General features: G+C 40.8%; 1 protein-coding gene across 1 annotated transcript; it reads left to right on the top strand.

The window, feature by feature from the left end:
- Positions 1-6,627: 6,627 nt before the first annotated feature.
- Positions 6,628-10,658, top strand: nfil3-6 (nuclear factor, interleukin 3 regulated, member 6). Its single transcript, XM_032587654.1, has 2 exons — positions 6,628-6,961; positions 7,792-10,658. Exon 2 carries the CDS (start codon positions 7,885-7,887, stop codon positions 9,067-9,069), a length of 1,185 nt encoding a protein of 394 aa, XP_032443545.1. The 5' UTR covers positions 6,628-6,961; positions 7,792-7,884; the 3' UTR covers positions 9,070-10,658.
- Positions 10,659-14,677: the final 4,019 nt, after the last annotated feature.

Raw genomic sequence — 14,677 nt, 5'->3', positions numbered from 1 at the left:
ACCTTAGAGGTCATGTCAAAGAGCTGGTGCCTTCAGTCATTGAGTGATTTAGCTGAAACAACTTGAATTAAATCTAATCAAGTGAAAATTTAAGTTCATCTACATTCATGACCATGATCAACTTCTTGACTTGAAGTGATCTAAATCCTAATCTTTCAAAAGATGTTATTGTTTTATGATTTCTTTTTATAGTTTCTGGTTGCGACTGAATGCCTTCGTGGAAACGTCACGTTCTGCTGAGATGTGAGATGTTTGTCGGTTGAGACAACACGCTCTGTTTGCTCAGGTATCTGCCCTCTTCGCCCTGCAGGTCAAGGACAGAAGGTGAGCGGCTCCCTGTTAGCCTCCCGCTACTCTGTCAAGAATTCAGCTTGAACTGGTTGAACTCTTGTACTTCCTCCCCTCTTTAAGTTGTTTTTATCCTCAGCTGCTCGACCCGCAAGTGCTTTTCCATACGTCATCCTGAGAAAACAAGACGTTCGGAGTTCACGCTCGCATCCAGCGTCTCCTGTCGCTCTCAACGTAACATAAGAGAAGCCCCGAGTCATATTGTGGCATGTTTTACTCTGTTTTATCTTCCTGCTGTACAGATTAGATCAGTATTTGAGCAACGGTTGGCCTTTTATGCAAGTATTTCCAAAGAATACTGAGGCAAGCCCAGTTTTTCAAGGAATAGTTTCAAAACAGCGTGGCGTAACTCGCTTCCTGTTGCATAAACCTCTGTAACTTAAGGAGATGTTGCTCATGACCTGTGCCTTCAGATCTAGCTGAGGTAAAAAATTAAAAAAAAACAGCATCGGCTGTTAATTAAAATGAAAATGAAGACAGTGACATTGTCCGTCTTTCCATAACTGTAGAGATTAGCTAGACGCATTGTGTGATGTCACGCGCATCACACAATGATGCACGTTGTGCAATGACCACCATTAGTTTGAGTAGCTCTCAAGTCGTCAACATGTTGCGCTAATCTTAAATGTACATCTAATATGTAAAAGAAAAAGGGATAAAGTGCTTTACTACTAATTGTCAAAATTACAACAACTAGATAACAAGGACAGGAAAAAGTTTTAATTTTAAAAAACTAGCGAGGGAGAGGGAAGTAGATCAGTTATGCTAGCTTGACTTTGACTACCTTACATGTAGATGTGTTGCAGAATTCGGTGCGTTTCGGTTCAGTAAAAAAAAAAAAAAAGAAGCCGACCCAAACACCAATGACAATTAATGACGGTGTTTAATTAGCTGATCAACCACTGCTGTGTTCAGACCATCACTTTCTAATAATCACAAAGTAAACATCAAGCTTGGAAACATAATATTGTAACAGACTGAATGTTTTGTTCTCTGAGTGGGAAATGTTTGAGTGTTTTTTGCCGTTGACTCCAGATACACTGGTGGAGCTGTTGTCTGTCAGTTGCTATGGCAATGGTCTGTTTGTAGCACAGCCAATAGGGAGCGAGAAAAAAAGGCGAGTAGGAGTGGTTTTGAATTGTTCTTCAACACAGAAGCGCTGCAATTTGTTCAGACGATGCTGTAACAACCGATAACGTCTAGGAGTACGTTGAGCTACGCCACAGCGCAAGCTATCAACAGCCGCTGGGAAATAGTAAATGTTAGACTATGGTTAGTAGAAACACTGAAATTAAAATAAGAAAGAGATGTTTGTTGAATTTGTGGCAAAAATGCCAAAAAGGCTTTTATGCAGCACAAGATTAAAATCCTGCCTTGTACTCATAAACCCCACATTGAGTCTTGTCTCGTGAGTTTTAGGCATCATTACACTTCTAGTTGTTAGGGAGGAATGCAAAATAAGATATTTTATGAGCCACTATCAAAATGTGAAGCTTGCAAAGCTCTACTGGAATTTAAACTGGATCTGTGTTTGCTTTTCAAAAACAAACACCTCAGGTAAGTGTGGGAAATAGTGGGATAGCATTGCCTCCTCACTATTAAGTATGGTGGTGGACCAGTGATGTGCTGGGCATACTCTTCTTTCAAATGCCCAAAATTGTTTGAAGTACTCTTTGAAATGCCTGGATATTTAAATTAAAGACTGGTGGAGCATCCTGGGGTCTCAAAATTGTGACGAGAGTCAAGAAATCTCCCATTTGTTTAGATTCCTCTGGTAGAATTTCAACTGGGCCAATCAGCAAACAGGAGAAGCTGTGAATGATGACATCTTTTTTTTTGCTATGTTTTAGAATTATAGTTTTAGCAATGACAGCAACCAGCAAAGTGTTGTCTGTGTCGGCCACACGTTGAAATATTGAATTAACACTAACAGCCATCTGTTTGGCTCGGCACTTCTCTCTTCGGAGTGAAGGATGTTTTTTGTTATTATTTTTATATACAGCACAGGCAATTTCTGGTAACCTTCATGGCGTCAAACTGGTGCATTACATACTATATGTCAAGGCCAAACGTTAGCAATTTGGTAAATTTTCAAAGTTCAACAGGGTCCAAGCCTCCGGAAAGCAATCGTTTCCCAATACTTGAGGGTCCAGCACCTCTGTACGAAGCAAAAAACAAGGGACTGGTCTTTACCTGGACATTCAGGAAAATGATTCAAGACCAATAAGACCAACAGAAATCATTCGGGGTGAGCTGAGGAGAAGAGAAAGACAGTACTCTGGAGGATCTCGGGAGATTGTGCAACGAAGAATGGTCAAAGATCATTTTCTGAATGCTCCAGTCTTGAGAAATATTGAAGCACCAGACTAAGTGCCGTCATGCTGCTGTACAAAGTACAGACAGCAGGGGTAGGTTTTAGAATTACTTCTTCATTTTTTCGTCCCCTGCAGTAAAGTTTTCCAATTTAAAGTTAGATTTTTTTCATTTTGTCAGAAGATTCTGCTGCAGTAACTGGAATTTGTTGTAAGGCGTCTACACATCATGTTGGCTAATTGCTGATTTAAGACTCAGAGCTATATGGACACAACTAGACTCTTTGTTCAGTGAACAAGCCCTTCCTTTTCACAGTTACAACTGACATTTTTTTCCCTTTCACCTTTTAGTATAATAAGCATTTTTGAGTCTTCCAGACACAATGAATTATGACACCCACAAGTGCTGCTGGCTCCTAAAGCAAACACTCTGCCTATGTTGTTTCCCAATCTATCATTTGTGAATCATTTCTGAAGACAGGTACAGGCCACGCAAGAACAGCCTGTTCCAGTTACTCAAGTTTAAAGGTACAACTCGAGTTTCACAAATTATGGCACTGCAGATGAAGGACTGCTGATGTGAATAGTAGGCAGCGTTTCTGCAGGATTTCATGTTCTCAGCTAATGGGGAATTTGGTTCGGTGTGTTCCAGGGTTAGGGTCCCTCCTCTTTGCTGCGCTGCTGTCTCCAGCGTTGGTCTCTAACAACAAGTCCTTCAGTGGTCATCTATTTATTTGCAATCGTAAATGACGTTAGGAAAGCTCACATGACACTTTCACAAAAGAAAGCTACAGTATATACTGTATGTTTCATGTCTAAACTGGGGAACTGAACTGTACCGAACAGAATTGGATTGAAGTTAGTTTAATTAAAATGAACTGAATTGAACTGACTAAATTCAATTGAACAGAAGTGAATGTTCATTTGAACTTAACTGAATTGATCAGAACAGAATTTAATTGAACTGACTGAACTGAACTGGGTTTAACTGAACTGAACTGGATTGAATTTAACTTGACTGAACGGAATTGGATTGAAGTTAGTTGAATTAAACTGAATTGAACTGAATGGAATTTTATGGAATTTGTTTCTTCCCAAATTCACAAGGATCCTACTTGTACATTTCAAAAAGTCAACATCTAAAATGGCGGCTGATAAATGACAACTGCAGAGACAGACATGGTAACGGCATTATTTTACTGTTTTACAACCTAAACCAAGAGTTTAGGTTGTCTGACAATGTCCCTGCCAGTGAACACATCTCTACAAGGAGTGGGAATTTATTGCATCGTTTATCATTTATCGTGATACATTTCTGATCTTAAGAGTTTTGACTTCCATTTAATAATGTTTAAAACAATGTTTTAAACCCCCAAAGTTGTCAGTATTGTTAGTATTTAAAATGTTTTCCATTGTTTTGTTTTTTTCAAATGAGAGCATCAATAAATATCAATAAATTTGAAAATATGATTGAATGCCTTTTGCTATGTGCAGTTTAGTGACACAAATGATTCTTCTTTATATGACTGGTAATAAAAATTGTAAAAAAATAAAAAATTCAGGAGCGGTATTTGTTTTTTTCAGGGCTACGATTGCAGCGCCATCCCGTCGAAGCCGGAAAGTGACCTAAAAAGGAAGTCATAAATATTTCTTATTGTCATATCGTTTATTATCACAAAATATCGTGATAAAAATTGAAGTCCATTTACACCAGCTGCATAAATAGCAGGTCTATTGTTTTGTATTTTTCATCTCAGTCATACCTAGCATCTAACGTCTGACTTCTGTTTGTCCAACACGGAATAACAACGGTGAATGCGTGTAAATAAATTTTCTTTTTTTTTTTTAAATCGTCTTTTATTTTTCACAACACTGATTTTCATTATTGTACTTTCTTAACCAAGACAATTCACCTAAATTAAGCCATGTTATTAAAGTTTTGCTGCAGCTTCTAGGTGGAAAATTCCACATTAGAGTCTGGCTTCAGGCTCACTGTGATGGTAGGCAGTGGCCTCAGTCTCTATCAGAAAACATAGGTGACCAAACAGTTCGGGGCCGAGGGGCTCAAAGTGTATCAAGTTGGGCATGTTTGCTCAGCGAGTTTACATGTATGATATAATAAAGTCCCTTCAGTTCACCGTCTCTTGCACACACAGGGATGCTGCACAAATGTTTGCAGGAGAAAAAAAAAAGGGAGGTCAGTTAAGGCTTACGGTCAAAACTCTCGACCTGCTCCGACTCACGTGTCGCCGCCGTCCGTCCTAAAGGAAGAGCTACCTGTTTGAACACGGAGGTACGGTCAGCTGCTGCTCTAAGTCTGAACCGGTCAGCCGCTGGAACCACAGGGAGCAACAGATAAACGCAACCGACTGACAAATACACACTTTGTTTTACATTAGCAGTGAATCTGTGCTATATGCACTCATTTACAAATGACATTTCTACATTTATTACACAGAAATTAATGATTGATAAATACAAATTTGGGCAATCCACTTTTTTTTTTAAATGAAACTAGTGCTTATGAATAATCGCTCGGCCAGGCAGGAAGCATTTCTCATTCAGTAAAAAGGTTCCAGTGGGAAGAAGCCAAATGTCATTAAAAAAACCCATCAAAGGTTCTTAAAGAGACAGTATTATGTGTTGTCCAACCACATTTTATAGCACAATCAAGTAACTATATTAACTTCGGTTGTTATGAAAATGCTGTATATAACTTATTGTTGAAATTTCACACCCTGAAATTGGGCCTCTGTCTCTTTAAAAACTCCTGCTCTTACTGAAGCTCCACCTTTAGGAAGCCATCACAACATGGCTCCTCTATATAGTTTGTAAACTAAATATCTATCTCAGACTTAGTTGGGAACTAAATATTTAGTTTGCATCCTAGATATATAGCTTCCTAAATTGAATATTTATTTTGAAAGTTAAATATTTAGCTTCCTAACTAAATATTTAATTTGTACGCTAATATTTAGATTGTAAACTAAATAATTAGCTTTCAAATTAAACATTTAGTTAGGCAGCTAAATATTTTCTTTACGAACTAAATGATTAGCTTGGGAATTAAATATTTAGTTTGGAACTAAATATTTGGTTTGGAAGCTAAATATTTAGTTTCCTAATTAAATATTTAATTTGAAAGCTAAATGTTTAGATTGTTTAAACTAAATTTAAAGCTTCTGAATTAAATATTTAATTTGGAGCTCTGGCGTTTCGAAATGTATGAATAACAGGGTGAAAATATAACTGAAAAAGGATCACCCACATTTTTGTTCTCCGTGACATAATAAATAAACCAAAAATATTGATGTTCTTTTTTTTTTTTAACTGTGTAGCTTTACTTATTTTAAGTCTTTTGAGAACCAGAGGGTGCCAACAAATATGGTAACTGCTGCTCCAAGTATATCAGGCCTAATAAACCCATTTCAATAACCTCCTGCACCATAAAATGGTGATGCAACAGGAAGCCTTGCATCACACGATGTGCAGAACAGGTGGTCTGTCACGTTTCCCATGTATTGAAGTCACTTCCGGAAACATCCTCGTCTTTCCGGAAGCTCCAGATTTCACCTGGTTTTTGCCGACCAGGTTCGGTCAGTACGTTTCCCCCGAGGGTCAAAACTCTTCTGTTTAGACAACAAATTAGCCAGTTTGGTTCCTTTCGGGTGAGAAGTCCTAACCTGCTGAGTCGGACGGATTCAGCCGTGAGAAAAGGACAAGAAAGACTCAAAAAAAAAAAAAAAAAAAGTTAAGACTGCGGCTCCACTTTCTCCCTCTTCGGTCGACTAGGGAGGGAGAGAGAGAGGGGCGCTAAATTATCTAACTGTTACGACAAGATTATCAGAGTGGGCGTGGCGTGTGAGGTCGGATGACGACGATGATGATGGCGACGATGAGGGGTATGATATGTGCGCGTGGATAGGACGGGTGGGGAATGGAGGGGGGGAGGAAAGGGAGCGAGGGGTCCGGGATGGAGGCGGACTCAGAAACACACACACGCACACACACACACACACACACACGCACGCAGGGTCCCGCTGGTTCAGGCGAGGATAGGCTCCGACCCGAGGTGAACTGCTCGTTACAAATAGGAGCTGCGGCATTCCACGTAGAGCAGAGTGGAGGCGCTCCTGCTCCACGCCGATGAATAATAATATTAAGTAACTGCGCTGAGTGAGTCTGCTTTATTTAACCGGAGTGGAAAGGCAAGAGGAAGCAGTTTCTTTCTGAGTGGGGAGGGAAAAAATATATAGGATTTAAGAGGACGTTATTCCGAGAGGACTGGACATTGAAGTCAGGTAGGTTGCTTCTTGTTTTCACCATTTGACTCACTCAGACATCTTCTGTTCAACAACCTTCACTTTTTACTTGATGATTCATTGACATTTCGTAAAAGTTAAATCCAAGCGTAAAACAAAATTGCGTTGAATTTTTATTTATTTATTTTTTCTGCGCTGTTTCAAAAAGTTGAAACGCCTTACTTTATTGTTTTGTTGTCTTTTTTTGTTTGTTTGTTTGTTTTTTCGTTTCTTTCTCTCTCGCTCCCTTTAACCGGTTTGAGCGGAGCGAATCTGCGGATGAAATGTGTCAGATTTCAGCGATGAGGCGCGAAAACAGTTCAGGTATAGTTAGAAGTGGCGCGACGTAAGATCGGTATGTTCCTGTTACTGAGACATGTGGGTCAGCAGCGCCGGACGGAGAGGCGCGATGAGCGCAGACCGACCGGAAGCCGCTCAGCAATTACGTGATTCTGGCTCATTGACGATAACAATTAACCTGGTTTACAGTAAAGGCTCGAAATGATGGACGTGGATTTTTACAATTGTAAAAAAACAAAACAAAAAAAAACATATATTAATAATAATTTTTTTTAAAAGAGCAAAATTATATGGATAGATTTTATTTTATTGTATGGAGATCAGGGTTGTGTGAATTTCACCTTCCCCCCCAAAAAATAGTTTGGGTGATAGCTATATCTGAGTGTTGCCTCATATTGGACACGTAATTAAGTTTGTAAGGAGGTGGTACAAGCTGCTCCTATTTTATTCCAGAGATGTGATAGGGTTACATAATATTGTGTTGTAATGACTCTTGCATAACAAGTACAATTCTCTTCTTTTACCACTAGGTGGCAGTGCTGCAGCATTTTCCAGCTATAAGAGTTCCTGAGAGTTGAGTGAAGTCCATTCAGCCCTCAGCTGTTCTCCACTCAGGTCCTGGCATGATGTTGGAGGAGGAGTGCCAGGGTGTGAGGGGCCAGCAGGAGTTGACCGTTCTCCGGACAGTGGATTCACCCGGTGCGGCGCCTTCCAGCGGCCCTGAGGGTCCTCTGTCCTTCACGGATGAAGCTGTGTCCATACTGACCTCCAGCAACCTGCTGGCCCGCTCCTTGCTGGGTCGCACCTCTGCAGTCAAGCGCAAAGAGAGTCCAGCTGCCACCACTGCCCGGCGCAAGCGCGAGTTCATCCCCCAGGACAAAAAGGACGAAAGCTACTGGGACAAAAGGAGGAAGAACAACGAGGCGGCCAAACGTTCTCGAGAGAAGCGGAGGGTGAACGACATGGTCCTGGAGAGCCGGGTGCTTGCTTTGCTGGAGGAGAACGCCCGGCTTAGGGCGGAGCTCCTGGCTCTGAAGTTCCGCTTTGGCTTGATTAAAGATCCGTCCAACACACAGATTCTACCGCTTGCTGGAGCTCCTCAACACAATCTTCCAAACCTCACTCCCCAATATTATCCCCACAGAGGTGATGGAGGCCCTCAAAGCTCAAATCCCAACAACCACTTAGGCCAGTCAGGCACCAGGAGCTCGAGAGAGGCTGGCAACATCTCAGAGGACTCTGGGTTTTCTACGCCAGGAGGGTCGAGCGTGGGCAGCCCCATCTTTTTCGACGAACGCTTTGGCGACCATGGGAAGTTTTCACCCCAACGAGTGGAAGAGATGGGTTATGACCTCCAGCAGTCACCGGGCGATGTCCACCACTCTGCGGCACTCGCCGTCGGGAAGCCGGACCAAGCAGAGGGGATGAAAAACCTTCCACACAAGCTACGTTTCAAGACCCCCGGGAGCGGGGAGGGCCTCGACATCGGTTGCGACAATGCCAGCGTAAGACGCAGCCCTCGGGAGACCAGGAAAGGGCCGAGCGGAGGCGAAGTAGGAGCGGGGCATTGTCCCGGCTCCTGGGTCCAGCAACTGGAAAGGGAGGAATGCCAGAAGGAGAGACAGACTCTTCATTACGGTACTTCTACTGCCGGCTGTAACCTCCATTCTCCTCCCATGCCCGGACAAAGCGACGTCCAGTATCAGCATGAGAACACTTACCTGAAATCTCAGCTCAGCTCCCTCTCTGAGGAGGTGGCTCAGCTGAAGAAGCTTTTCACAGAGCAGCTCATGTCCAAAATCAACTGACGGACCGAGGGGGTTAAATGTTTGCTAATGCACAGACTTATAAGGACATTTAGGAGAGAAAAACAGCAATATAGGGCTTGACCCGGCATTCAGAAAGACTTTCATGTTTAAATAGTTCTCTGTTGTTCTCAAACATAGCGTGTTGCGTCATTTGGCCTTCACGGCCATTTCGTGCCATTGTGTTTTGGATCATTTCATACCTGGAAAAAAAAAGGAAAATCAGGTACAAAATGGTGTCTTCTATGGCAGGATGTTTTGTTTATTTGTATCCACCTGGGGGTTATTTTGCACAAGATTCGACAATTTAAAGTTATTTTTCATTTTTACTTGATGTTTACTAAAAGAAAATGAGGTTATCTATCAACAGAAAGTTGCTTAGGCTCATTTTACCTAAACTGAAGGTCTTAATCTGAGTTCAGGAAATAATGTAAAGTTAAATAAAGTAAATTAGACGTGAAATTTTAGCATTTTATGACTTTCTTTTCATGATTTATGAAACTACAAACAAAACTATCTAACTTTCTTGAATTAACTGAGTACCGATTGCTGTTTTTTTATGGGTATGAAATGGTAGGGTGGGACATAATGACCACATGTGCTACAGTATGGGTACGAAGTGGTGAGATGGTGAACTGACCCAGTCTGATATATTACGTCTTTTAAACACTCGTATTATCTGCTGTTTAACAACTTGCTGTGATCTACCGTCCCGTGTCCGTTGCTCATAAATGTGAGTCTTATCTGTCGGTGTACGCAAAGTAAAACACTGTCACGGCCAACAACACACATATCACAAACCGAGCTGCATTTCCATTACAAATGCGCGCCAAACTTTGTCGACATTTCGCTAATGTCGAAAGAACACTATTTGCCGTTTCCATCAAATAAGAAGCGCAGTAGATAAGTTTGTTTGAGCAAGAAGCCATTCAAAAACATCATCCTGTCATCACTTCCTGTCGTCTTCTTCATCTTTCCCAGCAGTAGCAACATCTGGCTGTTGATCACACGACTCGTGTGATGTCGAAAAAAGCCTTTCCACTCCAGTTTTGCGAAATATACAAATTGAAAAAACACCTGATCATAACGGTAAAACATTTTACCATTAAAAGATAGCATTTTTCCTAAATTGGCTCGTTTTCTGTAAGGAAATTGATTTTCATAATTTCAATCTGCGCAATTACAAGGTCAATGGAAAGGCAGTCAATGACAGCTTCACACTATCACCTGACACCGCCTATGGTAGAAGAAGTAATTGAAGTGGTTTTATTTAACGCTCTTATTAAAGGACTATAAAGCACAAACAGACACAAACAGCGAATGCACCATGAGATTAAATCATTAACTAGTAGAAAGTAAAACACAACTCACATGTCCCTCAGGCTTTCTGAAACATTTCTGTTCAGGTTTGTTCCGACTTGTTACGCGTTAAAATATTGGCTTCAGGACAAAACACCGCAACTTGTACAGTTTTGGTTTGTGACTGTTTTTTTTGTTGTTTTTTTAACCCATTCCTTTGTTACCATCTGATCCAGTCTCCACTGTGTTTCTGTGCATTTTCATATTTAAAAACAATAAACGGATTTGACATATTCTGTGTCGTGAGGGTGAATCGATCACAAGGATCACACTGCGGGATCGTGTTTCTATTCAGCCTCGCCGTCTGACCCCTTTCGATAGGCATCAGCGACCCCGAAAGAATGAACCAGATCGAGAGTCTCTGATGCTGTGTAGAGGTAAAGGTTTTGGGTGACCGGCGCAGGAAGTGAGGAGAGGTTGCACACTTGGCAGGTTTACAGTCTCTGCAGGAGGCGATGCGGGCCGACTGCCAACCAGACAAAGACAGAAATGAGTGTTTGCTGTTACTCAACCGTCCCGATTACAGACCCTCAGAACAGAAGACATTGATTTTCACCAGCTGGAGGAGAGTCTGTGTGGATGGTGTGAACAATGACTTCTGGGAAAGTTTCTCAAACTATCAATTATTATTTTTTGCCTACTCCCACACAAATCTGATCTGTTTTGTTGTTCTTTAAACAGTATTCACTCTTAAACAGGAAATTCCAGATTGCATACCACCCTAACCTCGAAGGTGAAGAAGAAAATGTCTCAAGGCAATCAGCAGAGGGCAGCAAATGATGTTCCCTTTAGCGTTGCCACGGCGCACCAGTATCTTTGTGGCAAAAAATTATTTTATTTATTTTTTAATTAGCATTTTCAACCTCATTAATCAAAATAAGACTGAGAAAAGAACTCCCGCTTAAAGTATAAACATATGCTGACAAATAAGAAGTAAAAGAATATATATATACTGTATATTTATGATATAGCGCCACCTCCCTAACATAATGGCCTAAGTCAATTTTTGCCAGAATATGATTTGGGGGGGATAAAAATCACTTTTGGGAAAAATTGACTTTGCCCATTACTTTGGGAAGGTGGCATTATTTTTGAGGAATTTCTTTTCAGGATAATATATAGAGCCAATAAATATAGATGCAGGAAAAACAGATTCCTTTCTATAAATAGGTTGCAACTATATAAGAAAAATGCAGAATATTCAGTCTAATAAGCTGTTTTTATTTTGGAGGGTTATTTTGATACATTATGTAACAATTTAATCAGTTTAATATGCACTATTATATGGTTAATAATAGAAGAAAATCTCTATCAGAGGGTTTTCAGCATGATTAATGCTGCAGGCGTAGGATGGAGTGATTCAATGGATCCACTGCAACACGCTGCTAGTACGCTACCATCCTCACACACCCAAAGCAACAAAAAAAAAAAAAGCTGCAACCCCAACATCCCCCTCTTATGCTTATTCTGTTCCCCCCTCATTTTTTTTCCCAATGAAAGGATAAAGCCTGTTGCTAGGCAGGCAGTGCGACAGTTGCCATAGGAACGCTTGCAGACATAGCTAGAAGCAGGGAGGGTGTGTGTGATCGTCGGGTTAGGGTGGGGATAAGGATGGATAGCCAAAAGAGAGGGACTGATGCAGAGGAGGAGAGACAGAGAGGGGTGGAGGTGGGAGGGGGACCCAAGTTCACAGCCAATGGGTGTGCTCCTTCTGCACCGTCTGCCACCCCTACCCCCCTTCCTACAGAAGGAGACAAAGAGGTGCAAAGGAATTGGGATCAATATTTAATTCTGGAATATGAGGTTGCCCTTTAGATTATGGAGCGTTAAAAAAATCCAATAAAACGCACCTCAGACATGAAAACGACTGGCTTGTCTCAAACAGAAACAGAAAAAGTACTGAAATAAATAAAAAAAAATGCAACAAACAAAGCAAGTACACAGCTGGTAAATGTTTCTTTAGTATTCATTCAAATATTTTTCAAAAAATGTACGATGTATTCACTTTTAAAGAGGCAGTATTATGTGTTTTCCAGGCACATTGTGCCATTTTACAACACAGTCAAGTAACTATGTTGCCTTCAGTTGTATCAAATATGACTTAAAACAAATCTGACGTTGTAATTTAACACCTTGAAATTGGGCCTCTGTCTCTTTAAGAAACTCCTGCTACTTTTGAAACACCGCCTGCTGGAAGTCATCACAACACGGCTCCTCTATTAATCCTTTAACAACGTTTAGATGCAAAGTTTTACCAGAAGTATGCTAATTGCAGCTGGCTAGTCTGAAGGAGCTTAGAGGAGGAGTGGTTGTTTGGAAACTTCAGCTCGGAGGCGGAGCTGGGTCTACCCAAGTGTTTTGCGCCGCTGAATGGTTGCCATGGAGAAGATTTCTCAAACATGCGGGAAAGAGTCGAAGCAACACTCCCGGTATGTTTTTGATGAGTTAATAACATAATAATAATAACAAAAAAGTTGACTCTGTTTAACAGAGGCCACTTCCAGCAGCACCGGCGTGAAACGCAACTCGAGCACAAGTTGTTGTTTTTTTTACTTAACTGGAAGTTGATTTTTGCGATAGTCCTTTGCGAAAGAACCTTTCCCATGTTTTGAAATCCCAAACATAAATGTGCTCTATTTGAATGTCAAAAACAGAAAAATCACATAAATTTCAACATTTTGTATTCAGATACCTTCTGCTCTGCCGGTTTTGCGCTCAAAAATGGGCATTTTTGACTATTTTCCCTCTATCCTAACAGATTATGCTTTTGTCTGTGGCTGTACAGTTTCAGGAAACAACTGCAATACTCCTGCTGAATAACGAAATGAAGGCCCATGTAACTCATGGTTTCCTAGTTAAACTCCTTCTTTTCCGTCATCAGAAAGTATGCCATAATCTCCATGAGATTTAGAATCTTGATAAGGTCAGGAGGCGGCATAAAGGTCAATCAAAGTGCAGTGGCTCCTCCAGAAAAATTTCGTTGCGGTGGACAGGTCAGGCCAGTAAAAAAAATAATAATAAAAAATGTATTAATTTGTGTATTTATTATTTATTTTAGTTTTTAATTTTATTTATTCTTTTTTACAAAAGAGTAGAAAGTAATAGATACGTATCACAGATAACATTGGATTGTCAACATCAATTTTGTGGGAAACAAAGGAAATATCTAGATTTTTTGTGTCAGTTTTGTGGTATGTCACTTTAAAAGTTCGGCTAAGTTCACTTAGGCAGTTTATTAAGCTTTTTTACTATATGCTAACGACCACAATTTGTTCATCCTGCAAAAATAAAGAGCAATAAGAGAACTGGAACGTACAGGGAATGTGAGAGATATACCAACAAGATGGTTGTGACCGTCTTTATTGCAAACTGTGCATGAGGAAATCCATAAGAAACCTGCTATCAGCGGACACGGAGTAGTGCTTAGAGACGATAAAACCACTTTAACTTCTCTGATTTGTTCGTAGTGAGTATATTTTGAGAAACATTGTTTTTCTTTCTGACACGTGCTAGCTCTACTTCCTCTAGGGCTCATCATCGTAAACGCAGCGCATCTCGTTTGTTGAGTCCCTATAAAAGTGTAAAATTGTGTTTTACAGCTGCTAAAGGTGTGTTCATCCTTTTCTGAGTATTTATTTTTGGTTTATATAGGCCATAGTGCTGACAGTGATGACCTTTGATTGTAAAAAAAGGAAAAAAGAAAAAAACAACAGAAAAAGTGAAAGGAAGAGAAGCCAGAAGGTCAGATGAGTCCAGATTTACCCTGTTCCACGGAGATGAAGTGAAGTTCCTACTGTGAGGGCAGTAGCTATGATGTGAGGTTGCTACTGTTGGTCAGGCCTCGGTTCGGCCCAAAGAATGAGGTCAGCTGACAAGCTGGAAATACGGAGATTCACTCACTACGCCAGTGAAATTTTTCTTTCCTGATTGGTATTTTCCAAACCGTCAATGCCAGGATTCATCGGGCTCCAATTGTGCGAGAGTTGTTCAAGAAGCACGAGAGTTCGTTTTCACACGGAGACTGACCACCACAGGGTAAACAGGTTGCTCAAAGGGTTTGGTTGGTTTGACACAAAGCAGTGCGAAAGTGAGCCAGCTGAAAATGCAGCAAATGTTGCAATTTTGGTCCCCCGATCGAACCAAGAAAAGCAGCCCTTCAGGTATGAAAACACCCTCAGTTGTTCTTGGGAGTGAGCATGCTCTTGCACGGTTGTTTTGTTTTAACACGCTTTTTGACGTGTCGCATCAGAAA

Source organism: Xiphophorus hellerii, chromosome 16 (assembly GCF_003331165.1).
Source record: "Xiphophorus hellerii strain 12219 chromosome 16, Xiphophorus_hellerii-4.1, whole genome shotgun sequence".
In the NCBI taxonomy this organism is placed as follows: Eukaryota; Metazoa; Chordata; class Actinopteri; order Cyprinodontiformes; family Poeciliidae; genus Xiphophorus; species Xiphophorus hellerii.
This window is presented reverse-complemented; position numbering and strand designations above follow the sequence as displayed.

Excerpts from the sequence above, each read along its gene's own strand:
- nfil3-6 (XM_032587654.1), top strand. The coding sequence starts at position 7,885 with ATGATGTTGGAGGAGGAGTGCCAGGGTGTGAGGGGCCAGCAGGAGTTG.